A 14,088-nucleotide genomic window follows, 5' to 3' on the forward strand; every position below is an offset into this window, starting at 1 on the left:
TTTGAGCTCTGAGGAATCACTGTAGACAGTGCAGACGCTGCCAGCAGGGTAGATAGTGATGATAGTTTCTCCTTAACACCCAGCAGACAATCGCTTGACTCATTCAAACCTTACGTTCGCGTGAATGTGTGTGTGTACACGAGGGAATAATCCCTGAGATTTACGTTCAGTAAAAGTGGTCTCGGAGTGCAGAACATTCAGTTCTTTGCAACAATCTTAACCTCCTTGCATTTGGGTTCTTTTAGAACTAACATTTTCAAAATATAGTTTTATACCTCCAAACTGCGCATTGTCCATGCGTAATAAAACGGACGGAGGACACACATAGCGTGTATAGACTGAAGCTCAGCTGAATTCACACATAAACATTCTTGGTAATGCGGAATCTGAAGGATGTCTGTTGTTATTGTCATGATCGTTCAAATTTATAACGAATGAAACGTTCGGGGGGGGGGGAGTTGAACGAGGACAGGCATTTTTACTAATCCCTCATGTTTTTTCCGAAAGTGCCGAGACAGTTGTGCAAAACCCATGTGCATAACGTCACTCTGCCTTGTCGAAGATGACCTCGAAGTGTTGGTAGCGCACGCAGTTCCCTGCTCCGTTTAAAGCTGAGAAACAGCTGTGGATGGTGGACCAATCACACGCAAGAGAAACAGCGGAGAACAAGTCGCCTGGGTACCGAATTTATATCAGTCGTTGGTACTTAACCAACCGGCACACATCTTTTGCTTAGCAATGCATGCTGTTACGCGTGTTTTGCCTTGGAGGAAAATATGGTACAATGCGTAAACCGTTATGGACATGTTCTGAGGGGGCTCTTCCGAACATTCATGGATTCTTAGTTTTACACGCACAATGCCTTACTTACCAAAATTGCTTTTTTTACTTTTTTGCCTAATTCTTGTCGGAGAATGTGGAAAACATAAAAGTAGGAAGAGGAGGTGGTCGGGAACATTGGAAGGCCATAAGCATGGAGCGTAAGTACCACATCTGGATTTAAACCTCGTTCTTAAATTCGATTGTCATTTGAAATGTTCCAGAGTTGTGCATTTTCACAGTTTGTAACAGCGGTCTCAGCTAAGAGACGAATTTAACATGCAGGTGTCCATGGATAAAATCATTAAACTCAGTTCGTTGGCCATCGTCCTTATAGACCGCAAAGGGGAAGAGCGTAGTATATCACACTGACAGTTAATTAAGAAGGTCTGCATTTCTGTTCATCATAAACACCTTCTAGCTGCACTCTGCTTAATTTCTCACTGTGGCTTTTGCGCAAACTACTGTGCGTAAAAATAATGGAGGTACAGAGCGCATGCTGTCGGCGACTGATCCATTTGATTGACAGTAAACGCAACGTAACCATGTGAAGTATGCTCCGCTGTAGGTGAAATCACTCAAATTATTAATTCCTCGTGTTGTGATCTGAGGATTACGTGACCAGGTTAACGCCATGGTTTGTCAGGTCAGTATAAATGACCTCCCGATTCGATGCGTCAACAGTGCATTCCACTTGGGTGTTATCGCACTGTTCCGTAACAAGCTCCAAAACAGCAGGAGGTCTATGACAGCACCTGCAGTTCAGAAATCGGAGATGATCTGTGAGGAAATTCTGCAGTCAAAATCCAAACTTAAAGATTCACATTTAGGGGCTGAATGTACAACCTTGGTAAGTGATTTAAAGAACAATCAGATTGTCTTCTGAAAAGACTTTATCTGTTATGTGTCGACAACGACATGACTCCCCCCCCCCCCCCCAACCCGTATATTTGTGCTGCTTGTCTGCAGCCAAGCAACGGTTCAATATCTTGCAAGGCTATGTGTAATATCGCCTTTCCTATTGATAATAACAATGAAGAAAAACTAAAAATGACATTTCTTTGATAATTTTGGTCAATCTGTAGGACTACACGTTATTTTAAAAAAAAAAAACGTTTCAAACTCTGGTGGACTAATTTTAACCAACTAAATTTGAACATTTTAAGTGTTTAAAATTCCATTAGATGGACTCCTAGAATGACAATCCTTGTATCCTATCTTTTACCATGAATGACACATCTCTGACCTCTTCCCTTAGCTTATCGAAGACACGGAATGCATGTGTGAAAATAAAATCTTTGAAACTTGATTTTAGGCCAGAGTGCACTTAGCCCACTGAACTCATAGAAATATATGTGGATTAGACCACCCCCCTCCCCCCTCAAAAATTACTTTTTGATATTGACCCCACTGAACACATAAAATACCTCAATAATGAAAGAATGAAACATTATTCATTGATATTCAGTGATTCTAACACTGCCATATGTACCTAAGGAGTAATTTTAATGTAATTTTTTGCAGTCCTCTGGCAAAAAAAGTGGTTGATGGGACTAAGACACGCAAAGTGAAAACGGACCACTTGCTCCGAGTTGATGATCATGACTTTACCATGAGGCCAGCCTTTGCAGGTAGGACCGGGGATTTTGCACTCAAAATGATACTTTCCTATCATACTTTCCTGTGTCTTTGTAAAGGTTGATTTATTAAATATGTTCGCCTTATATGCCACTCACATGTAATATCGTCTTTCTGCTGTTGAGACAAAATGTAAGAATCTCCTTACTTCTCGCATTTGATTGAATTTTATTCTTTGGCTGTTGATTGGCATTCCGCTGATTAGCTTTGCTGCCCACTAGTGGGCTAAGAACGGGTCACTAGCAGGTAGCTAGTCAAAGCGTTGACCTGTAGTCTGAGGTGGACAAACACAGGACAGTGGCAGTCTAAATGCGACATGATTTCTGGAGAAAAAAAAAATCGAAATACATGTATAGTTTTCACAGTTGTTTTAAATCACACCAAAATTCACCGAAAAATGTATCCTTAACAAAAGTTTCCACAGGTTTTGGACAAGGTCACTACAGCTGCCATAAGTGCTATTACACACTCACTAATAAGGAGTTTGTTCTTTTGTGTGAGAATACTTCTATCAACAGGATATTAGAGAGTAAACATCCTCATTGGCCTTTACATGTGCACCGTCTGTCTCATGGCGCATTCTGGTTATTTGTCACTGGCGAACTTAGCAGTGGTTTTACTCTCTGCCCTCGGGATACACACCGTCGAGACATTCATATGAGAGCCGCAAATAAAGGATTCGCCGTAGCTCCTGTCTGTCTTTTTTTCAGAATGTAGGACAACGCAAAGCCTAGTGTTCAGAAATAGAAAACTTTAGAACCTTCAATTGTGTTGCCTTATTCAAACATTATGAAAAGCCGGCTGATATAAGCACGCAGGAGCTTTTGAAAGTGCTTGCCATCATTTGGGCAAAGACATCCCAGATGTCGTGTTCCTTGCCTGCTTCAAAAGAAGCCGCAGCGCTCTGTTGCTAATGAAAGCCTCTTACAGGGACGCCTCTCTCCGACAGGAGGAAGCGTTATCGGTAAGGACAGTGACGTGCCAGCGGGTGGTCTCAGTAGAGGGTTGGAAAACAGCAAAAAATACAATCGCGTAAATCCCATGGTGAGGGTTCGCATTGTCCCAGCGTGAATAATAAACTGCGTTTTGAAGCCGTTTTATCACTAAGAACGCAAAAAGAATGAAATGTTTGGATAAAATTGAACAGTGTGCGATCATATGAAATCGATAGTCATGCAGGTATTCAAAAAGCCGAGGGGGTTGGGTGTTTGAATAAAATGAAAAGACTGAGGATGGAGATACCTTGTAATGTTTTAGACGAGTAGTAAACGAATTTAGACAGGTGTAGAAGTAGCACTGTGATTTATGGAACAATCTTTGTGATTTATTCGCACACCGCAGCAAAACAGATTAATTTAAAGATCACTTTCTCACATGCATTCATACACCTTCTATTGCGCTTACAGTTCCGCTGTAACATTGCCAGCAGTCACCCAAACAAAATGACCGTTGTTAATCATAAATCGCAATGTCAACACACTGAATGAGACCCAGAGGTAACATGAGGTAACAAATTTACGCAGGTATTTTATTTTTGACAGTTGAAGAGCTACAAATAAACTATAAACTAACGAATTAGATATAGTCTAGTTAATAATATATATTGTTTCATTCATAAAGTACTTTCTCACTTTGCTTTCACTATGCCTAACAATCCAGCACAAATTACTAGAAATACTGTTGCACAATCAAATATGCTTTTGACAAGGAGAAAAAAAAAATACATTAGGTTCGAAGAACATCCCCTACTATAGCTGTCCCATCAGTGGACTATCTGTCAAGGTTGAGCAGCAGGGTCTAATACATGGGACTAACCTTAATCTGGCTACAGATAACAAGTTCTGGATTAAGTAGTGTTAATCCACAAAGGGTGGAGCACTCCAGTTCCATTAGGTGTAATGCATATAGGCTTTTTAAATATTTTTTTCTGAATTCTTTTAGACACATGATTAAGCACTTGATAGAGAATAACACAGAGTTATATATGCCTTGTTTTAATGCACTCTGTCTTGAAAGCACAGACCCTGGCCTGTAATGGGTCAAAGAACTCAAATAGTTGTGTCACTATTTAATTTGAAATAGGAAGGATTTGACCAACTTTCACCTTCCATGCTTTCTGGAACATTCTATAGAGACAGCTGTGTATATATTTGTGTAATTAGCTTTAGCGTGAGGAGAGAGAAGTAGCTGAATGCTTCTGAATACTTTGTCCTTGACAGGGAAGAGTTTTGTTTTAAGTTACTTTAATCATTAATGTCATGTCTTGAAGGAGTGTGGTCACAATTAACTAAATTCATCAAAGAGTCAAAACTAAATGCTATTTCCGGTTAGGAAGCATACACAAATAACCTACAACCTCCCGTTTTTGTTTATTTATTTCTTAAATGTTTAAAATTTGGAGGGGGGGGGGGGCAGGCAAGCAAACCCTGCAGTGGTTGGTCAGTCCATCTGTTAGCCGTAGCTGTATTTGAAGCGGGTACTTTGCACAAGAGATTAGACCGGCAGCGGTTTCTGATGACCACAAGGATTAGCGTCATCAACAATCTCTTGACCTCTGTGCCCCGTTCACAGCTGGTAACACCACCGGGCTAAACCCACCCTCAGAGAGCACAAAGAAGAACTATTTTATTTTATTGTGTTCCTTCCTTGGATTCTACTTGGTTTCTCAGAAAAAAGATCTAATCGTTGGGAGTAACTCACAGAAGATGAATAGCAACATCAGCATGGCAGCAGTCCGTCAGTTGCGAATGAAGTGTTTGTGTTGCTAAAGTTAGATTGATTTATGTGAAAGGCTGAGACATATAAAGGATTTCAGATTTGTAGCTATAGATATAATAGCTCTTTCTTCCTATCCTCATCTGATTTAGTTCATAGAAGACATGATGATCTTTCTATCAGTTAAACTGAGTGTACCTGCACTAGGCTAAAACAAGCATTGAAGTGGGTGGTTCTTCAAGCAATGGAAGGAGTGTCATTGCTCTACTACATGTACATGAATCACACACATAACCTTAGAGAATGTTGAAATAGCTTTGACGTCTGTTTAGTATAACAGAATACGAATTAATTCCTTATTGGACAGGTAATTGCAGTGGAAGTCAGACTGTGCTGATACAGGATTGTTACTATGGTAACAGGTAGGCAAGGGAAAAAAAAAAACCCATGTTCAAAAAAAGTGTCGTTTTGTCATCTCCAAGAAAAGTTTTTCAAAAATATCTCACAGATGAGTGAATGAACTAGGGCACAAAAATGATGTCGTTCATGTTGCTGTTTTTTGTACTTGCCTGTCTTTTGGAGGTTCAGAAGTCTAACACTGTCAATACTGAAGACGATTTACCCACATCAGTCTCAGTCGTGTCATGTCACAGATATATATAATTTATCTTAGAGATATATTTTAGACCGGTTATTATTGTCATGATATTTTAATACGCATTATGTCAGATGTTTATGCTGGAGACTTTTAAGCCATTTTATTTTAGAGATTTATTGGGGTAACAGTTATTCTAAACACTCTTATGCCCCCCCCCATTCACATGCACGCACACACACACACACACATACACACACACACACACCCTCCCCTTTCACCTTAACCTGGCCTGTCCTCCATTACACATACCAGATGGAGTTTCCATTTGATCACTCAGAGAGGGAAAGCAATCTTCTCTTAAATAACAGCCCAACACACAACTCTAATCCAGGGGCTTGGCCCTTGGCACAGGTCCCCCTGGTCCCTGGCAGGTGTCAGGTGTAACAACTCCACCAGTAATGCCAGCTGTCTCACGCATACCCACACTGTGCCCACTTTGGGCCCTGGGGGTTGGCATATCATGCCAGGGTAGGGATAGTAAAAAAGAGGGCACGCAGCTGGCACAAGGCACAGAATTAATGTCCTGGCTTCCAGGTAGCAGCAGAAAATCTGGTGTGGCAGCTTTGCCACCAGTTGCATAACAAAGTTTAAAAAAGATAATAAATAGATAAAAAAAATAGAAAAAAAAAGAACCTGGCATACAGAAAGAGGACAGATTAGTCAGTAAAAGGACATCCCACGTTTCTCGCGTGTATCAATAACAGTGCGAATTTTGGGCAAATCCGTAATGTACAAGCACTCTTTCATTTAATGCGCGAGGGTTCCTCTCCCACCGGTTTTATTTTCAAGAATGCGCTTCATGTGATACCTGTTTCTTTTTACTGTTGAGGGCGCTGTGAAGCAGCAAGTTATCTGTGGAGATTATTTTTATTTTGTCACAATAGCCTTTTCCATTGATAGGTTACACTGACAAGGACAAGACTTTGTGCTTTGAGGATAACATCACCTTTTTACTCCATTAATGAACAGGTCTCTGTGACTTCCTGGTCTAATGAGGTCTCTGAATTATTTAAATATAATTTGATTCCGTGACTCATTTGATCCCTGACCTGGAACGACAAATGTCTCTGTCTCTCAGATTTGGTGCAATGGTTTTAATTTGATGTTGCATTATTTTTGATGGATGTGTTATGAACACAGTGCATTACGAGGGTTTACATTTGGAAAGAAGATATTGAAAGACTTTGCTGTGTGATTTGTCAACCAGTTTGGGGGTCTGTTAAAGATAAAACATCGAAACACTCATCTTGGAAGTTCCAACATTCTCTATAATGATAGCTAATACTAATGAGTATCACAGAATGCAAATGCTTTGTTGTGTAATATAGAGTGAATGACTACTTAGCACTGCTGTGCTCTCACACTGGGCTTAAGTTATAATTGCAATCTCTTTTATTTGGACTGGGGTTCTGATCAAAGGGACTCAGTACTGGGGCTAATGAGAAAGAGACAGAGCTCAGACAAGTTCCCAAAGAGTCCCGGCACAAACAGCACAGCGGTAGGCCCAGGGTACACTGGGACAGCGCAAACACACCAACGCAAAGCTGTGAGCTCCAGCTTTTCATTGCCAGCATTTGATCTAGTTATTTATTATCAAAGTTTATGGAGGAATCTAGTTCAGTGGAGATGTTGCGATGAAACTCAGTGGTCTGATAATTTCACAGCAGTGTTTCTCAAGATGGTCCTTCTTGTATTAAGTACGTTGAGTCATATACACCACACTTCAACTGAAATCAAAGTTCCATTTGTGTGTGTGTGTGTGTGTGTGTGTGTATGAGTGTGGGTGTGTGTGCGTGCATGCATGTGTGCGTGTGTGTGTGTGTGTGGGCGTGTGCTTATGTGTGCGTGTATGTGTATGTGTGTGTGTGTGTGTGTGCGTGTGTGTGTGTGTGTGTGTACGTGTGTGTGTGTGTGTGTGTGTGTGTGTGGAGGGGGGGAGGGGTTGTATATATTTGAAAGACAGAAGGATTCTTAGCGTTCTTTCTTCTCCACAGGTCCTGCAGTTCCTGTTGGTGTAGATGTTCAGGTAGAGAGTTTGGATAGTATCTCAGAGGTAGACATGGTAAGACTATTACCAACAGCAATACACACACACACACACACAAAGAGAATTTCAATATATACCTATTAGACAAATAACAAATGGAGACAAATAGCATAATGGTACATCGTAATTGAAAACAAAAGTGATGAAAATCACTGTGGAATGCAATGGTATCGGGAATGCTATTGTATATACTTTAGTATAAATGTATAAATGACAAATTTCCTTTGGGACAGTGAACGTTCATCTCATCGTATCTGAGCCTCAGTGCACTAGCAAAGACTCTATCAATCTTTCTGTTTACGATGCAGCTCATTGCTTTTCTAGGACACTAGACCCATTAGCCAGAGCCACAATCACTGACATTCATTAACCTTTCTCATTCATATATATGGCTTTAAACTCACTGATCTGATTTTGAACCGTTTTTTTTTTTCTTCTCGTGAATAATGTCTTGAGGAATATGACAAAGACATGCTCGAACTCAGCTATTATTGTTCTAACTGTGGACCACGTGCTGATAGCATGGTAATTTAATTAAATGGGCCTTCTGGTCTTGGCTGCAAATTAGACTCAAACTGCCATCATGATGTTGTGTAAGCCTGTATGTGGGAGGACAACCAAGGATTACATTTAATTTGCATCTCTTTGAACAGAATGATATTAAAACAGACAGCGCAATACATGCTATTAGTTAATTTGTGACCTTGATAATACTAATGCTAGGCTGAGCTTAATGGGGTTTTAAGCATTGTGTGTCAACGTACGTTGGAATAGTTGGAACAACATTTACATTCCACCCTAAAACCATCAATGTAATGGAAAAAGGGAAACTCGCTAGTGTTTATTGTACTAGTGCTGATATTTACCAGCCAGGTTAGCGTTTTATGATTAAATAATGCAGTTTAGGCTTTGGAGCAGAGGATCATCAGCTTTGGTGATGGAGCGGTGTGATTGGAGGGTTTGCCTAGTGACAAGATTGAAAAGGTGTCTGTAATCAACCAATCAGATTCTTTGGTTGTCTGTCCTTCTCTCACATGGCCGAATTCTGCTGAGTCTATATTACTAATACAACCTTATAACGCAACCAAGTCCTGACACTATATAATCCTGTTGAGAGACAGGTAAATAAAGAGCATTATTTACTGATTATGTCAATGTCAAAAGAACACGTCTTCGTGAAGAGCCAGTCGATAAGTAGTTATAAATATGAATCATTTCTGTCCATCTAGTGTGTGACATTGAAAGATTGCTCACTGATGGCTAATGGTGTTTGTGTTGCCTCTGCAGGATTTCACTATGACCCTCTACCTAAGACATTACTGGAAAGACGAGCGTTTGTCCTTTCCCAGCACAACCAATAAGAGCATGACGTTTGACGGACGTTTGGTGAAGAAGATCTGGGTGCCAGATGTATTCTTCGTCCACTCCAAGAGGTCTTTCATTCACGATACGACCACAGACAACATCATGCTCAGAGTCTACCCTGACGGCCACGTGCTTTACAGCCTCAGGTGAGAGAAGATGGAACTCACCAAAGATCTTACAATGTTCCCTATTTGGTGGGGGGGGGGGGGCAGTCTCTAAACTTACTTGGATAGGTGTTCCTCTAGTGTCTTTTAATCTGAAAATCTGAGATTTGAAAAAATTGTTTTGGCTCCTCTTCACCCTATTGGGCCAATAAATTATCGTTTAATTATAGATAAACTATCGTTTATTATAAAAATGTTTCCCCCCCACATTACTTGGCTTATCTGACATATTAATTTGATATTGGAGAGTAAAAACTGCATACACTTCCATATAGTTAATGCCCTGGGACATTGTGTATGGTTTAATGTGTACTTATTATGTAAGCACAATGGTTTTAGACCTTATGTAAAACAAGTTCTCCGTGATTCACATGTTGTTCTGTGGGTGTTGTGATTGGACAGTAGAGTGTTTATTCTGTAGTATAACATGACTTCATACAAGGCCTTACTTTTTATCCTCATTGGCAAAACCGTTGTTGCTAAGTCCTTTTTTTTTTTTTTTTTTACATTCAGGGTCACAGTGACTGCCGCCTGTAACATGGACTTCAGTCGATTTCCCCTGGATTCACAAACTTGCACATTAGAGCTGGAGAGCTGTGAGGTTTTTTTGGGGTTTTTTTCGCACCGTTGCCAGCTATTAATTATTAACTGTGATATGATGGTAATACATCATTGTAACACCTCCTTTACTGTTCTCAGATGCATACACAGACGAAGACCTGATGCTGTACTGGAAGAGTGGAGATGAATCGCTAAGCACAGACGACAGGATCTCTCTGTCTCAATTCCTCATCCAGAAGTTTCATACCACCTCAAAGCTGGCCTTTTACAGCAGCACAGGTAGAGCAAATCAAACCCGATTACGTTGTCATCAAAATCACAACTCACTCATTTTCACATTTGTATTCAAAGCAAACTGAGAGTATTGGAGGACAAAAGGGTTTTGATGTTAACTTTAAAATTAGGATGGTGGATAAGGCACTGACATTTTACTTCTTTGCAAGTGCTTTTTTTTTTTTTAATCACTTTGAGATCTGAATGACCTTAAAAATGTCCTTAGAGATTAACTAAAAAAAAAGAAAAATCCTTTATTGTTTGTTTTTTGACCTTTTGATTTTTTCAAAAGTTCTCCCGTGTCTTATTTATCATTCTCTCCGTCTAGGTTGGTACAATCGTTTGTACATCAACTTCACACTGCGGCGTCACATCTTCTTCTTCCTGCTGCAGACCTACTTTCCCGCCACCCTGATGGTCATGCTGTCCTGGGTGTCTTTTTGGATCGACCGCAGAGCCGTACCCGCCAGAGTCTCCTTGGGTACAATATGACCATTAATATTACATCTTTCATATCACCGTCATTCAAGTCCTGAGTGCTTGTCTGTGAAATGATATCAAGGAAGGGAAGGTGGACGCTAAATGAGATATGTCCAGCCTTGAATAAGTTTTATATCTCAGATAAGATCTCTGTAGTACATGAAATAATGAGAATGATAATTTATCAGTTGTTGTTTTTTTTTCTGACTGTTTTTCAGGTATTACCACGGTGCTGACCATGTCCACTATTATCACTGGGGTGAATGCTTCCATGCCCAGAGTCTCCTACATTAAAGCCGTGGACATTTATCTGTGGGTCAGCTTTGTGTTTGTCTTCTTGTCTGTACTCGAATACGCTGCTGTCAATTACTTGACCACAGTGAAAGACGGAAAGGAACGCAAACTCAGGGAGAAGGCAAAGGAACAGGTAATATTTTTTTTCCCTCTCTCCTCTGAAAGTTTACTGTTTATATCTAATCCTTAGTCCTTTTTCACTACACATTTCAAACTCAATGCTCACTGAATCCCTTTCTTTGTTGCTTGAAGTTTGATAGAATTATATGGTGTTTGCCTTATATGTGATTCCTTTCCAGTGAGCCTTCCATTGCAAGCGTTTCACGGTTCTTTAACTATTCTTATGAAGAACCTGCAACAAGTTCTACAGAAAAGATTTTTCCAGGCTCAGCATTGTCTTTTTTTCTTCCGTTTACTCAAAATGATCTCTCAGCGGTGCATGTCCGTTTCCTTTCAGTCTCTGTCCTGTACCTGCGGGATGTCCCACACAAGAACCATGATGCTGGATGGGACGTACAGTGAGGCGGATGCCAACAGCCTGGCCGGTTACACCAGAGCGCCCATGGCAACCGAGGAGCCTCCGGAAAAACAGGAACGTATGGTGGTCCATCTGGCTTTGGACAACGAGTCCACCAAGAAGAAAGGTATCCACGGCTTCCGTATCATCCAGAACACTCACGCCATCGACACGTATTCCCGCATGATCTTCCCCGGGGCGTACATATTCTTCAATCTCATCTACTGGTCTGTGTACTGCTGAACTGCAAAAAAAAAGAAGCAGGATTAAGGTGACAGAGCGTGAAGGAAACGCTCTGATTTTGATGCAGCGTGGCGATTAAGACGGCCGGGCGTCTGAAAAAAAAAAAAACGACTCTTGCGGACAAGCGGCAGAGGGATTCTTTGGTTTTCTGGTGCTTGGATTGTTCAAACACAGGATGTTTGATTGGACTGTCCTCTATTTTTTTTTTTTTTTTGCAATAAGTAACTAGACTGTAAGACTCTCAGACATCTCTACACCTCATACTATGCTTGATGCTAGTGCTCGGTACCTAAAGGCACTTTGATCTGCTTGCAAGATATTTTGTGTGTGTTTGTGAATACACACAGTCAGTTCAGTTGCAAAAATGTATTGTCATTCTACAACTCATGCTTCTCGATCATGACTCTCTTCAAAACATTTGCCTGTGTTATTGACATCCAAATGTATAGCGTGTGCCATGGCTGGTTTGACTTAAAAAAAAAAAAATCGACCCGTTCAAACTGGTATATGCTGTGTGAACCCAATGGAGACGCCAAACTAATTCTTGCTTGTGAGACTGTTCAGTCAGTCGTCATAATTGTAAAGTTAGAATTACAAATGTATTCACACTGCTTCAAAGACAAATTGCATCTCTCGAACATTTGGAGAAAATGACAGATAATCGGCGATTAACAACAAAAAAAAAGGCTCATATTATCTTTTCAAGTCTGACTCATTTTAAAGTTACAGTAATGATTTTAATAATAGGGTGGCTACCACCTGATGGCTATTACCACTCATCATATTTCATCGTGTTATTTATCATTTTGTCAGCTGAGGGTTGCTTTCCAACACGCACAAATAAAATAGATACATGTTCAGATACCACTGAATTTCAGACGTTACATGTTCAGATGTTCAGATGCCGTTGATGGCAGAGCTGCATGGATTTTTCAGTTGCTGAATACATTACATAACTCCCTGCATTAGGCTGCCCGACGCTGTCATTACAGTGTAGTAAGCTGTAAGCTGTAACAGTAACCATTGTTAGACTGTTACTAACTCACTCGACTGTTCTGCTGGGTTTAGGGCACCTCTTGCCCTAAAGCCAGTAGATGCCATAATCCTATTTAAGAATGGAACTACACCGAGAGCAACTTGCTGTTGACGCCTCCAGCACAAATACAGTGCAGCGTCAACAGTAACAGCTTGAATTGACACAAAAATATTAGATGGAAAAACAGTCTTTTCATGTAAACCGTTCATTAGGGTAATGTAATGTATTTTCATGGGTTTTTTGTTGTTGTTTTTTTGTTTTTGTTTTGTTTTTTTTAAATCGATGATTCAGTCAAGCCACTGTACCTTAATTTTTTTGTGGTTGCTCTAGAGGACTGGAAGAAAAAACTGGATGCTGTATCATGTCTAATTCAAATGGTTATTTTAACAGTTTACTTGAGCTATGATTTCTGTTCGCTTACCTGAGCCAACTGGTAAGAAAAAGAAGATGTATTCTATGATTTTTTGTAATAAGCGTTCACAACAGGTTGTTGTGTGGCGTCCCTTCATGTTAACCTTTTAAAACGTTCATCATCAGGACATTAATATCATCAAAATTGTCAGAATGCATACAGCTGCTACTGTGTCACCTGCTGTAAAGCTTTAGATGGGTCAGGTTTAAAGGAGAATATCAACTCAAAAAAAAACCCTCACAGTGTCACTCCAGCCAAGATATGAAAAGAAATGTAGTCACTTCAAATGATATTGACTGAGAAATTGGATTGGTGATGACAGATAATTATAGTTATCATTCCTTCATATATTCCTCAATACTGTCAGAAATAACATTATAGCGATCTGTCCTCACTGCGAGATGAAACTGTATTGTTTGAGTTGAAGTTCTCTTTTGACAAAGGCTTCAAATGGTAATAAACACGACCGCGAGTGATTCTCTCGGTTCCCCCCCGAAGGCGTGATATGTCAGACGCGGCTTAAAGGCTATATTCAAAGCCTTATCTGTGACGTAACCGACTCACATGGCCTTAACTGACCTGTTTATTGTCTTTACATTTCGCCTATGCTTTATTGTACCTCACATCCGTTAGTTGTCTGTTAGTTGGAAGAACCAGTCCGTCCAATTTCACGCGGCTGAGTGTGAGTGTTTCATCCAGTTCCATTAGCTATGGGGAATGTGCAGTTGTAGATGCAGCCTGGAGCGGGAACAGAGACGATAGGTCTGTCTCTCAGCTTTTTAGAACTCACATCTCCGCATTTTTCCCCCTGGGTGCTTAGATACCCGTCCTCTGCTTATGCTGTCATATCGCTGTCCAGAAGCAAA

General features: G+C 40.4%; 1 protein-coding gene across 1 annotated transcript; it reads left to right on the top strand.

The window, feature by feature from the left end:
• The first annotated feature begins 858 nt into the window (after nucleotides 1-858).
• gabrr2b (gamma-aminobutyric acid type A receptor subunit rho2b) lies at nucleotides 859-11,774 on the top strand. The gene is made up of 9 exons (XM_030781328.1): nucleotides 859-980; nucleotides 2,344-2,450; nucleotides 7,825-7,892; nucleotides 9,165-9,388; nucleotides 9,920-10,002; nucleotides 10,106-10,246; nucleotides 10,569-10,721; nucleotides 10,939-11,147; nucleotides 11,472-11,774. Exons 1-9 carry the CDS (start codon nucleotides 859-861, stop codon nucleotides 11,772-11,774), a joined length of 1,410 nt encoding a protein of 469 aa, XP_030637188.1.
• Nucleotides 11,775-14,088: the final 2,314 nt, after the last annotated feature.

Source organism: Chanos chanos, chromosome 8 (assembly GCF_902362185.1).
Source record: "Chanos chanos chromosome 8, fChaCha1.1, whole genome shotgun sequence".
In the NCBI taxonomy this organism is placed as follows: Eukaryota; Metazoa; Chordata; class Actinopteri; order Gonorynchiformes; family Chanidae; genus Chanos; species Chanos chanos.

Coding starts and splice junctions, on each gene's coding strand:
- gabrr2b (XM_030781328.1), top strand. CDS start 859: ATGCCTTACTTACCAAAATTGCTTTTTTTACTTTTTTGCCTAATTCTT. Junction 7,893..9,164: donor GTATCTCAGAGGTAGACATG/GTAAGACTATTA, acceptor TTGCCTCTGCAG/GATTTCACTATGACCCTCTA. Junction 9,389..9,919: donor CACGTGCTTTACAGCCTCAG/GTGAGAGAAGAT, acceptor TTTTACATTCAG/GGTCACAGTGACTGCCGCCT.